We start from the raw sequence: 13,627 nt of genomic DNA, 5'->3' as shown, positions 1-13,627 counted from the left end.
CCAAAACATTTTTTATAAGCGAGAAATCTTCGAGGGTTTGTGGTCACACGGTTAGAAACTCGATGGATAATCGAACTATTTCTGCATTTTCATTTCCCAACTCCTAGTTGGAGAAAATGAATATGAAACAACTGTTGTTTACAACATATAGTGCTCGATCGGTTTATAATAAGTCCGGCTCTCTACCCTTCTCCACTTAAAGACCAAGATTGTCTACAACAAGGTTCCAACTCGTGACAAACATATGATGTGTGGGTTAGGCACATGTCAGGGGTTCAAATCCTGCCGCTGACAAAAGTTTGGTATTTAAGTGGAGAATGGTAGAGGATCGAGCCCATTATCTACAGAGTTTCATACCGTGCACCACTAGCCCTCGGGGAGCAAGACCCCCTCCCCCTTGCAAAAAAAATAAAATGTGTTCTAGTCTCCTGCTAGCATAACAAGCCATCTATAGACTGATATCAGCTCTAGTCATTTGCTGAATGCCAGTATAGAATGGTAAAAAAAGTCTTCTGTTAAACAACAGGGATACCACTGTGGCCATGTCATTTGGTGGGAGAACCAGAACAACCATTACCGCCAACCGGAGCAGCAGTGTTAGACCTTCAAGGTCTAACGATGGTGATGGCGATTTCTTAGAAAAGGTATTTGGGAGCGTTGCATCGGCAGGATCATCAACATCATCACCTTCAAGTTCAACCACCAACATCTTGTTTTCTCTTCTAATTTTGTATATAATCACCAACAATGTTGGGCTATTAACATTACCATTATCACTCATACTACAGTAATCTAAGAATGATTATTATAACAAAGAATGTACTAAAAGAAAATTTTCTACTTAACAGTATCAGTATCAAGGATTCCCACTTCTTGTACATAGTTAATTGATAGTAACATCAAGAGGGATTATACCCTTTAGAAATTGTACAGATCATATTTGTTGCCGCAAAGGTTTCTTGGTTTCCTAAAACGACACTTATTTTTGGACGGGAGGGAGTATTACCACCTTGCAGACTCACACGTCTACCAAACGCTTAAACCTCAAACTTATGATCATTGCAACATTAGTTCCTCAAAGATCAATCAAATTGAAGGCCAACTATTGGGGCTAAAAATGCTTAGAACTTTTCTAGTGCTATCACATCTTTCCTTGGATAGTTAAATGGTTTGTTAATACTTAATAGTTCATGATTCTCTCAACTAAATGAGGCCAAACATAACCAAGAAGATCTCAAAGGTTTCCATGTGTAGTCAGAAACCGATACTCTAAGCAGTTATTGTTATGAATAACTCGTATCGTGCTATAGTTGGAACGCTCCCCTGTTCACAGTTCCACTCTTTAACCCCTCTCTCTTCAACTCCCAGTCCCTCTTTCCCTTTCCCCACCAAGAAAAAAGTGAAGAAATGATAATTCTTATATATAGACGCTATGAGTGTTATGAAAGGTGAAGAACACAAAAAACTCTTAAGTTCGTTGGGGCTTTAAGTGCAAAGCACAAATAATGTGTGAGGTTAACAAAGAAAGGTGCAAACAAAGAAAAAGTATAAATATGTATACGGAGTCCTAGACTAATAATAATTATAAGAATAAATAACAAATCTAGGACAAACAAATTGAAAAAATTCAACGATGAAGTGTTTGCATTAAATTGAAATATCAATTGTTTAGTGTAGCCTCTTCAGAATTATGATCATTGGCAAGGAAACATATGCCTTAGACCCTTGATAACGATACTGAAGCGCTCAACATGTTTTGCGCTTTAAGGCTCCTTTGACAACACTGAACACTATTTCCCAAGTCCCAACAGCAATACATACACATTTACTTCTCTCCTTTAATTGTTTTTGGGAGGCAGAGTTGCTGGAATAGGGGTCGGGGGTCGGAGAACAAGTAGAAACCTTGAAGATATTGTTTGCCATAAAGAACATTCAGGAAGTTGCTACAAATAAATTGCTTGGGGTAACAGAAGAAGAGAAAAAAATCGGTCAACAAGCATATCATCACTATTGAAAAACATTTCAGACAAAAATACGGGCAATAAAGAAACGATCGAATAATATATTTCTGTATCCCATTTTCCTTTTCCTAGAGGAAGGTAGTGGGAGGGTGGGGGTGGGGGTGGGGTGATCACAAAGAGAAAGAAATTTGATTATTTGTTAGTCCTAAAATGATAAAGAATAATTGTCTTAGAAAAGCTAAAATAAACAAAACTTTCACACTATGTTTGTCAAGGAAAGATAACACAATGCCCATACCTTCAGCCTGCCTCACTCAAATTATGGAAAAGCAGCAGGAAGCACGGAAAAAACTTTGGAGCGATTCATCTTCAGTTTGAGAAGTCAAAAACCATCATTAGGCAGTTTGAGATGTTCTACGCAGAGGAGTACTGCTTGCACAGGGCTCAGCTGGACTCAATATGCTGTTGCAACACATTCTACCCGACCATTGAAGCAGCTTCTTCCAATTTTTTCCAAGCTCGCTCACGCTGCTCCACAAGGCTGCTGGCACCAGCTGCCTTTTCATTGTATTCCTTTTCACACTCCTCAAAAAGTTCTGAATCCATCTCCAAGAACATTCTCCGGACATTAGAGGTCAACCCGTGGACTGCCTGATTCCAGTGACCATACATATTCCTTTCTAATGGCTCAAAGATGATTGGCAAAATTGCACGTCGATTCTGAGCGATCAAGTCTACTATATGCTCATTGTTCCATAAGAACAGAGCTCGCTCAGCAACCTGCCATGCACAAAATCTTTAGATCATGATCTCATTTTCATGCAACCTTCTGAATCAAACGACACAAGAAACATTTGGAGAAACAGACTATTACAGACCAATATGAGACGCCATACAAAATAAATAATGATATCATGCATTTCAAATACAGCAACTATTTTCAGATAATAGGACATCTCCCAATGGTCTTCAGCAAGTACCCTGTCTAAGCCTACCATTTTGATTACATCTAAAACTGCCATATGTGAGCATATGTTGGGTGGTTAAATGGTCAGCTAATACGATCCCGATCATCTTAGTTTTCATGGCATAAAATATAAAAGAAATAGGAACTCGCATATCATTTCAGAATAACATGTCACACACTGCATGCACTGTATGTAGTTTGACTATCCATAAGCTCAAGCTAAGAAAATGGTTGCAGTACTCATGACTGGATGAAGTATCAATATGCTGAAGTACGGCCTAAAAATCAGAGTAAGTAGCAGCAGTATATTCTACATGCTAGAATCTCAATTTTACAATAACAGAACGCTGCATAACATCGCCATCCAGGCATTCAAGAAATGCATCAAAATTATTCTCTTCATTTCACATTATTTTGTTGTTGTTAATGCTCTTATTTCTGTATTCCCTTCTTCAAACTGCTTGGATATGCTTTATTTTAAGCCGAGGGTCTATTGGAAACAACCTCTCTATCTCTACAAGGTAGGGGTAAGGTATGTGTACACTCTACCTTCCCCACACCCCACTTGTGGGATTACACTGGGATATTGTTTTTGTAACCTCCATATAGCTGTCATGTAGATAACATGAAACAACAAATGTACCAGAAACAGTAATGACGCGTTCCTGTTCATCAAGCTTGGCATATTTGAATCATTTTTTACAGTATCACATTTAAGTTTTAACAACTCAATCATCGTACATACAATGGACAAGACTGAGAATTCTTAGAAAGTGTGAATAAGGGACTAACTTTTGACTAGTGAACTGGTTCATTTTAGGATATCTAATTCATCCACAGAAACCTGAGAAGCATGGACACTCCAAGGAGGCAAGACAAAAAAAGACATAAAACGGCAACTGAGACATATCCTAATAAACTTAGACCTTCTCTATCTGCCCTTATTCTAAGCCATTGCTAGAATGTTGCACAGACTGCTCGTCTGCTGAGTGCTTGAATTTCAGTTTCTCGCAGAGCATTAAGTGCTCAAAAGTAAAAGCACTCAAACATCAACATATGGATATAGGAAATTGCTTAAGAAAAGTGAAGTCTCACCATCATATATCCATCAAATCTTATGTTAGTCAACTTTACAATCAAACGGAAGATAGAAGTGCTTAACTAGCTTAACTAAGCATGGCCAACCCAATAAGTCGGGAGTACAAGAACAACAACATACCTAGTGCAATTCTACAAGTGGGGTCTGAGGAGGGTAGGATGTACATAGATTACCCCTACCTTTGCAGGGTAGGGAGGTTGTTTCCGATAGAGCCTCGTCTCAAAAGAAGAGAAGAATTCAAAGCAGGGTTGTCAACAAATAAGACGACATAGTAACAGGATAAAAAACAAATAAAGCAACAAATAGTAATAAACACACGGAAGAAAAGAAGCTACGTGATTACTAAATAATACTACTAACATTGAGAAGTGGAGAGGAGGCTAGCCCCCTGCCTTTCCCACAAGCAGTCCGACAACACGCGGCTAAGTACTAACTTTCTACCCTTATCCTCGCCCTCCATTAAGTCAAGAGTAAAACGTACAATCCTTATACTTATTTCATCATAAGAATAGGTATGTCTACACTGCACAATAAAACTATTCGGCCTCTCAAATTGAAGCACCTGGATTATCCACAATGCTTTGTTGTCTGTGTCAACTGTCAAGCATAACATATTAAAAGTAAATCCTATGTTTAACCTTCGAGGAAATGTGCCACAAAGGGAAGTATCCTTAGATCATAACACCCTAGAAAGAGCAGTATGTCACAGTTTATTCAAAGACTGAAGTTCTGTAAAAGTACTGCTGGCTCATACGGCAAATCACAGTTCTATTAGTCCAAAAGAACCGTGATTGAAAGGTTATATTTCAAGGAAAAACTTCTTTACGCATTACTTCAAAGGGAAACAAAATCAGTCAAATTGTCGACTTCTCACCTTCAATCATCTAAGTCATTAGTTGATGCAAAGCAATTGATGTAGTTTTTTTTAATAATATTGGATAGGTAAAACTTTGACGGAAGTTTTCACCATCAATTTAGGTTAAAGAAATCGCATTTGAGAAACTAGAAGAGAAGACAAGTTGGAGCCTTCAATTACAATTCCAGACCGTGTCGGCTGCCACAAAATTTTAGTCCCTTTAAGCATTAATTGCCTTGCCAACTAGTTAAGATATCTCCTAAAAGTCATCTCATAAATTGATGCACATTAACTCATGCATCAAAATATTATCAGCATTCAAACTTCAAACTTAACCTTCTGCATTGAAAGCCCAGCACCAGTCTGAGGCACAGTGTTTAAGAAGAGCAAAAAAGCTTTTGATTTAGAGAAAACAAAATTTTCCCTGTCGTCTAACTGGAAATATAGCCCCCCTTAGTTTTTTTCCAAAAAATAGTGCCTATCACATTGTCTAAACTTCGGTTATTGCAAATTAAGCTCCATACTAGCAGGCTGACGTGCAATAACTTTAGAATCTTTTCTTTTGAATTGTCCTTGCATTATATTTTTTTTTTGATAACCGAGAAATCCGTCTGTGACCCGCCTTTTGGACCAATCACAGCCTTCTAAACTCGGTGGATAATGGGATGTCCTTGCATTATATTTCTAAATCCTATGTCCATCAAGCTACAATAATGTTTTTAGAAGTTACCAGCCAACCAGCAAAGGGAGTAAAGAAAGCCATATGCAATCAATAAGCACCAAATTAATCCTTGTGCCAGCAAGAGATAACTCATTTATATGAACATTTTTCGTCACACTAACTACCTAATCAAGACACAGATAACAACATCAAGCACTCATGTAAAAGTGCACTCGCCTACCCACAAATTCCATATTCATTTTCTATTAATTTTTCCCAAAGTTGCGCGCTGAGGGGCACTAGGGCATGAATGAGAATGTGTTATGATGCTAGAAACTAAAACATCCATAAGTCAAAATTAGATTTAAGATAAATTGGTTCAATTAATTGCTTGATTTCAGAAACTAAAGAAAATTATGCATCTTCAAAGCAGAGGACTTCCAAGCTACTAACGGTATTCCATACATGAAGAACATAAGAATGAGATGCTCAAAGCTCTCAGGTAAATTACTTCAAGCAGTGAACATGTGGATTCAGTTTCCCTTTATTTCTTACAATTAAGAACAAAATTTTGATAATTCTTCAATGTCATGATCCTTTTCTCAAGATTATAAAAAAAAAAAAGAAAAGGTTACAGCTTGTTTCAGTATTGTGCCATTCGTCAACACATTTGACTAATCTCAAATCAAGTTTTAAATAATTAGATGGGATCTTTGATAGTCAAATGTGATATTTTTACCTTATAGGTGGAAGTACCTCAAGTATCACTTTGCTCTAATGGTTTTTATCACCTTTAGGAACATATAATTCCACATGGTAACCTATTAGTGCATCAGCTATTATATAGTTATATCATATTGATTGGCTAAATGCACAAATATCATCATTAGGATCACTTGGTAAGTAAATGCGATATTGTTGGACTCATGTTTTCTATCTAGATAAAATGATATGAAATCTCTAAACCGCATTCCCTCAGTTTGGATATCCAAATAGGACTTCTAAACTTCTTCTTCTTTTCGTTTTCGTAAAATAATGATACAATTTTACTGATAGAGACAAAATATCATATTTCTCAAGTAATCAAGTCATGAATTTTATACTTAAAACCTAGTTCCTCCGATAAACAGGATGGCGAAGTTTCACTTCTTTTTTATGACGGTGGTGTCAGGGTCAGCTTGCGCACACCTTGACTAATTCCAATGGTAGCTATTAGCTCCGACCAGCACAGGAACGAGGTAACTCTTCCCATTGAGACTTACGAAGATTGGAAAAAATCACCAAGATTTTTGTGTCCATTGGGATTTTAATCTGCCACCTCATGTTTCTCGCCCACTTCATTGTCCACTAGGCCATGCCCTTGGGTGTGATAGTGGAGTTTCACTTCTTTCAACTAATATCCACTTTACTTAGTGGGCTTTGCTTCTTTCCTCCCACATTACCCTTTTTGGGGGGTGGGGTAGGGGTTATATCTTCAAGACTGACCTTAAATTTTAGAGCATAAATCAAGCAACCAAATTACAAAAGCTTAGAGCAAAGAACAGCAATGAAGACACAAAAAGAAGAAGATCCGCAATGATCAGTTCACACATGATGAATATGCATAAGAGATGGAAAAATATTGAGAATAGGGATAGTAATAATTCACAGACCTGAAAATGGGGACTATTGATGCTTCGTCCAAGTTGCTTGAAAAGGGGAACTAAACAGCGCTGAAATTCAGCAGGCTGTGTACCTTCCAGAACTTCTTCCAGTTCATTAAGAAAGAGAACCTCCTTTCCGCAATTAGTAATTGGCCAATATTTTAGTAGCCCCCTGATGACGATATCTGCCAATCGGTAATCTTTCTCAACAAACTGAGTAATGCAGTAGGACAGCTGATGGTGATATGCAGAAACACATTTAGGCTTGTGGAGTGGAATAAGTGCCCGAACAAGAAACAACTTGTGCTCTTCTTTCATTGGTAGAGCAAATCCATTTATTACACTTCCAAGAATCTCTAGCAATTCACCGATACCGTTATGCCTCTCCGTCTCAAATATAAACCTGTAGAATACATTGTTTATCCCGTTCCTTATAAATGGCCTATGAACCATGAATTTCCCATATATGCGGTGAAGGATAGTCTTCAAATACTCCCGCTCTCTAGGATCCTCTGAATCAAACAAGTCGAGCAGTTTCAGCACAAATGAGTGGTCAAGATATCGCTTGGCAACCTTGGTATCCATCTCAGTCGACATCACATACCTTAAAAGTAACTCATACACTAGTTGCAAATGCGGCCATGATGGATCCAGATACATGTCATCCTCTTCCTCAATACCTTCCGACCCAGTATTCTCATGCGAAGCAGGAGGCAGGCACCGGAAAAGGTTGGTAGATATCATCCTAACCAACTCTTCCTGCATTATTTCATTCATTTTACACGAACCCGATTGAACTAAATCAATAAGCTCTGTGAGTGTTTGTCTCTTGATCTCCTTTTGTCTAGCACACTTCACCGTATCCGAGAAGTCAAATTGCACGCAGCAAATTTGGAGCTTCCGGATAAACAAAACATGACGTTCGGAAAGCGCAACCTCCTTCAATAAGGGCAAAACTTCAACCACACTAGGATCTGGTGTGGCATTTGCCAAAGTAACATGCTGTGACGCCACAGCAGACGTTGCTATTCGCGAAGCATGATCAACAGGCGCATTAGGCAATGAACTCGGTATCGGAGGCTCCACAGCATCCCCTTTGGAGCTTTTCTTCCCTCTTTTTATTATCTTAAACATAACTCTTAATCTATTAACACTTCCAAAACAAAAATAACCAAATGGGGTTCTCCTAATTCACCATTATATCTCCTACAACCTCTTTCACAAGAACAATTATATCAAAACAAATCCCTAGCAAATCAATAAAAGAATCAATCTTTTTCACAAATTCCTCAAAATGGTATTCAAGGAATCTAATAAACTACAATAATCTGAAATCCCAGATCAAAAATCAAAACTTTTTTAACAATCCATGCCAGAAGGGAGCAAAATATCAAGAACCCATCTGCAGAAAAGTGAATATGAACCATACATGTAAAAATGCTGATAAAGAAACATATATTCAAAGTACAAATTGAGCAAGATTTGATTTTTTTATGAGAAAACAAACAGGGAAAGTGAAAAAAAAAGTACCTGCAGAGAGATCCGAGAAGAAAGGGATGAAGAAGAAGAGAACATTTGTGCTTTTTTTGAGTTTTTGAGTGTGAATGTGCTGGCATATTTTGAGGTTATAAAATATTTTATACTTGGAAAAAAATAAAAATAAATTTTTAAAAATGTAAAGATATAGTATGTTTTCTTTTGCCTTGACTACTTCAAAATTTGAATCCAAAAACCTTTTTTTTTCCCAATTGAGAAACTTTACAATATTATAATTTATATGCTTGGATAGATTTTTTAAACAAATGTAAGAACTTATTATAAAAAGAAAGTTTATGAAAATAATTCTTTTCCTAAAAAGTAGTAAATTATTATGCTTCGTAAAAATATCTTTTTTCAGATAATTTCATTAAATATTGAGTAAGGATATACTATGACATGGATTATTTGTGATAAATTAATAGATGCATGATATTCATATGTTTTAACTTCAGCCGAGAGTATATCGAAAATAGTTTCTTTATCTCACAACCCACATCTCAAACGCCACTTGTAAATAAATGCATGATATATATTTGTAGATCGATTTTTCTTGATAAACTAGAATTAATTAAAAGTCCTTTGTATAGAATTTTTTTACAACATATAGCCTTCTTAACATAGTAAAGTGTATAAATAGAATATCATAAAAGAATGGTGTTGAATTTTTGTCTTGCTTAAAAAATCTTTTAAAAAGTAGAGAATATTATTTGTAGATAATAAGAATATTTTTTTATAAAGTGAAAGATAAAGTCTTAAATATTGAACAATAAACCTTTTTTGTCAATACATTATAACTTATAATCAATTTAACACGATTAATAGATGAATTATACCAAATATTACTCATCCATCATAACTCGTAAAAATATACAATGTTTACCTATACGACACACCTTGTAGACCGATAAATAAGTTTATAGATCCGACTTATCGAAATGTCCAAGACTCCTACATCCTAATAGAGCAATATTGGGCCCCTAGAATGGGGGTCCAATGGGCCATGTTGGGCTTTGCTGAACTTTATTTTAGAAGAGTGGGATGGGCCTAAATCTCTTCTTGGGCCTATATTGTTGTATGACATTTTAAGTAGATGAAATTTTAAAGTTAAATTATTTGAGATTTAAAATATAATTTTCTTTTTGGGAAACAAAAATAAAATGAAAAATGTAACATGTAAATCAAGAAAGAAAAAGTGATACATTCAGATATGATTTCTAACTTTATCATTACATTCTGATGTGATATTTGTCGAGAACCCTCTTACAAGTTCAACTGTTAGTGATTCGTTAATTGTTATAACTTTACATTTTTATTGATAGCGTAAAAATATCATAAAAAATTTCAACTACTTGTATGCATTTTTTCCTTATATCAATGCAAAAACATTTTAATATTATTACAACTAGATCTAGATCTCCTCAATACACAGAACAATTTCTCCTCGTACCAATTAAACAACTAAAATATTTGAGACAATTAACATGGCTAATAACTGGTTTTACAGAGATTAATTAAGAGTTAAGATACTCTTTAATTAAGTCAAACAAATCACAAGTTACCCAAAAATAAATGGTAAAAATAAATAAATTAAAATAATCATGTTATAAAATATTATAGTGTGGATGCCCACTACAGCAAGAAGTTACTCTCACCAATTATCTCTATTACTTTCCTCCATTATGAAGATAACCATAACCTCCACCTTTATAACCATTATTCTTGTAACCTTTCAATTCCATAACCTCCCCATTATATTCATGTTAATGTCATGTTTATGACTAACCTTTTGTATGCCTCTATGTTATACACTATAAATAGAGGCATAAGGGTTCATATTGTATACACTTGAAGACTTTGAAGAATAAGAAATACTCTCATATCTTGTCTCTATATTTCTATTGTTTTCATCTTCTATATTTCTTGTCTTATTTTGCTTTAGTTTTTACAACAAATCAAGAGTTCTAGTTTAATTAAAAGATTAACACTTGTTTACGCCATCAATATAATTTAAACTTTTATATCATGTTATTGTTTTATTTTTGAGGTTATCACATCAATTGACTTACTATAAAGAGTAAAAAATATTATTAGAAGTTTAATTTAATATACTCATGTAACTAATCTAAAATACTTTCATTCCAAAGAACTTGAACTTTTAATCGGATTGATTAGAGAAATTTAATTTATTTTTTTCCACTTAAATTTCAAATATTTTATTATAGATAAAGGTGATGGATTACAACGTGCGCTATTGAATCTTCGTAACAAAGTAAAAGTTCAAGAAGTAGTCAATCAACTTCTTGGGAAACTTGATATTTATTCTCAACCAACCTCCAAAAGAAATAACACACCAACACGCGTACACACACAATGTCGGAATCACTCTTGTCCAAGGAATTTCAATTTACATCCTTCGCTAAAAAAATTATGCTATATAGATTGAATTTTTTCGTGTGTCTACTTTTTTACAGTGATTTTCCTTACTAAAATTTTTGATTTCACTACTACGCACACACAGATAAACTGCTAACGAACTTCAAACTAATTATAGTTAACTAATATACACACCGATAATATAAACAAAAAATTACACTAAGAAATGTTAAAAATTGCAATTAACAAGTGGAAGAAAATTTGATACTTGAAAACTAGAAATATGATTAGATATCAAATTACATATATAATCATTAATATTACATTACAAATTAATAATAATTCCTTAACAGAACTATTATTATTTCTTAAGTAGCCCTCCATAATTTGCAGCCATAGCCATTTCTTTTTCAGCCACTTTTGCTTCCTCTCTAAATTTCTTGTAAATATCATTCTTATAAAACTTCCTAGTTCTTAATACCAAAATAATTGACACAAATGCCCCTAGAATTGTCACACCAGTAATAATTAAAAAGGCTAATTTGAAACATTCATCTCCATTACACTCCAAATCTTCACCAATTTTCCTAATTTTTCCCATAGCCATTATTTGTCTATTAGCCTCTTTATCATATAAATAGCCAACAACTCTCACATTTAGCAAATATGCACCAATTGGACTTGCTACTGATCCAAAATTATAAAGTGTTGAGTAATATTTCAACCCAAATAACTCTGATATTATGGCATATAACAATGGCCATTGTGCCCCAAAGCAAAATCCTATGACTATAGATGCAACATATAGGCCCCCAGACACGTTGAACGCGATTAAAAGATGGCCTAAACAAGAGATCACGAGTGTTATTGTGAGCATAAGAGGCCTTGGAAATTTGTACTTGGTCAAGAAATGCTCAGACAAGAAGCCAGACACAACTCTACCTAAGTAATTCCATATACTAACTAATGACACAAATGTACTAATACTTGTTTTTGGATAGCCTAATGATGTCCCTATCTGTCCTAAGTTGTCTATTGCTGTTAGTGTCCCTCCAACGCCACAAATTGTCGCGAAAAATAGTATCAACATGTCAATACTGAATAGAGTTTGAAGTATAGTATAGTCTTCACCTCTATCTGGTGCGCGAAAAACTGTCCTCCAACAAGAAATATGTTCTTGAGTTTGAATCTCACTTCGATTTTCTTGATCTTTTGCATCACTTTGTGTCACCATTTGAAGTTGAGATATGTCACAATTTGGCACCTCAGTGACTAATTTCACTTGTGATACACTTTCCAATTCTTGTTTCTTGATTTTCCATGAATCAAATTCTTCTTTAACAACAACAACAAGTGGCAAACAGAGCAAAAACAGAACAATTGAAGTGCTTAAACCATATTCAATTTGCTTAAAATGCATCTTTTTTTGAAGTATAATAACCAACATGAGAAATCCAGCTAGTCCAAGTGATGTATACAAAAACTTATAAAACACCTTCATCTCATGTTCAACTCTAACCACCTTCATAACGCGAATTATACGCAAGAAAAACAATGAAACAACAGGAGGAAGCCAACCAATAAGTAGAATAAGAGACTTAGAGTCATTACCATATATAGCATGGTAAATTTGTGTCAACATTGCACCACTTAATCCAACATACCCCTTAAGTAGTCCAAGAACCGCGCCACGACTCTCAGGGAAGTTTTTAACACAAGTAACTAATGCACCAGTGTTAGCAAAAGATTGAGAATTTGAACCAACACAAATGTACAAACACATGTGCCAAATTTTTGGTTTTGGGATTTTTTTAGTCACTGAAAGCCAAATCATGAAGTAACCAAAAAAGTTAAGGACAGCACCAAATGAAAGGACAACCCAAGGGGGTGTTACTTCATTGATTAAACCAGATAGGATACCAACATTTCCACCTAAATCTTTGAAGAAACTAAGTAAATTAAGGGTGGTTTGATCGTATCCGAGCGAAATTTTGATATCAGTTGAGTATATACCAAAAATGTATGTAGCACCAGAGGCTGATAAGATTAGAACAGTTGCAAATACCATGAACCATCTTCCTGTTAGGACTTGTAGTGTTAGGTTCTTCATGTTGGCTTTTAACACTTTTAGTATATAGTTTCAAAGGCTATCTTTGAAGTGAAATAGAATATGTTTTGTGTATTGGAAAGAGGGAATGCATAGATATGTGTGTATCAACATGTATATATAAGAAATAAAACAAAGTTTAAGTTGTATGCATTGTCAATCAGTTTAAAGACGTCACTTTTACCTATAATAGCCTAATGTTGTTCGGACACTTTGAAAATGTCGTCAAGTGCCTGTCGGATCCTAAAAAAAAAGTAGTTTTTTTTTTCTAGGATTCAACATGGGTGCACCGACATGTTTTGAGAGTTCGAGAAACATAGATTATGAATCCTATTTTTTCAGGAGGCTTATATGTAGATGTAGATATCCTTTGGTGATGTGATGGTGTAAAAAATTATTTAGACCAACGATATATATAACT

General features: G+C 35.0%; 3 protein-coding genes across 3 annotated transcripts in view; 1 reads left to right on the top strand and 2 right to left on the bottom strand.

The window, feature by feature from the left end:
• Positions 1–840, top strand: part of LOC102592779 (probable pectate lyase 13) — a 3,941-nt gene extending 3,101 nt beyond the window's left edge. Inside the window, exon 5 of the mRNA XM_006345933.2 lies at positions 527–840. Coding sequence (XP_006345995.1) covers positions 527–791 — 265 coding nt within the window. The 3' untranslated portion in view covers positions 792–840. The remainder of the gene's footprint in view (positions 1–526) is intronic.
• Positions 841–1,985: 1,145 nt separating this feature from the next.
• LOC102600904 (serine/threonine protein phosphatase 2A 57 kDa regulatory subunit B' beta isoform) lies at positions 1,986–8,792 on the bottom strand. Its single transcript, XM_006345779.2, has 3 exons — positions 8,718–8,792; positions 7,197–8,589; positions 1,986–2,741 (listed from the first exon to the last, which is right to left on the bottom strand). The coding sequence occupies exons 2-3, from the start codon at positions 8,319–8,321 to the stop codon at positions 2,439–2,441; spliced, it is 1,428 nt and encodes a 475-aa protein (XP_006345841.1). The 5' UTR covers positions 8,322–8,589; positions 8,718–8,792; the 3' UTR covers positions 1,986–2,438.
• A 2,663-nt stretch (positions 8,793–11,455) lies between these two features.
• On the bottom strand, positions 11,456–13,345 carry LOC102592436 (uncharacterized). Its single transcript, XM_006345932.2, has one exon. It carries the CDS (start codon positions 13,207–13,209, stop codon positions 11,461–11,463), a length of 1,749 nt encoding a protein of 582 aa, XP_006345994.1. The 5' UTR covers positions 13,210–13,345; the 3' UTR covers positions 11,456–11,460.
• Between the last annotated feature and the right edge of the window lie 282 nt (positions 13,346–13,627).

Source organism: Solanum tuberosum, unplaced genomic scaffold (assembly GCF_000226075.1).
Source record: "Solanum tuberosum cultivar DM 1-3 516 R44 unplaced genomic scaffold, SolTub_3.0 scf00072, whole genome shotgun sequence".
Taxonomy (NCBI): Eukaryota; Viridiplantae; Streptophyta; class Magnoliopsida; order Solanales; family Solanaceae; genus Solanum; species Solanum tuberosum.
Note: the sequence above shows the minus strand (reverse complement) of the source record. Positions and strands in the feature narration are given on the sequence as shown.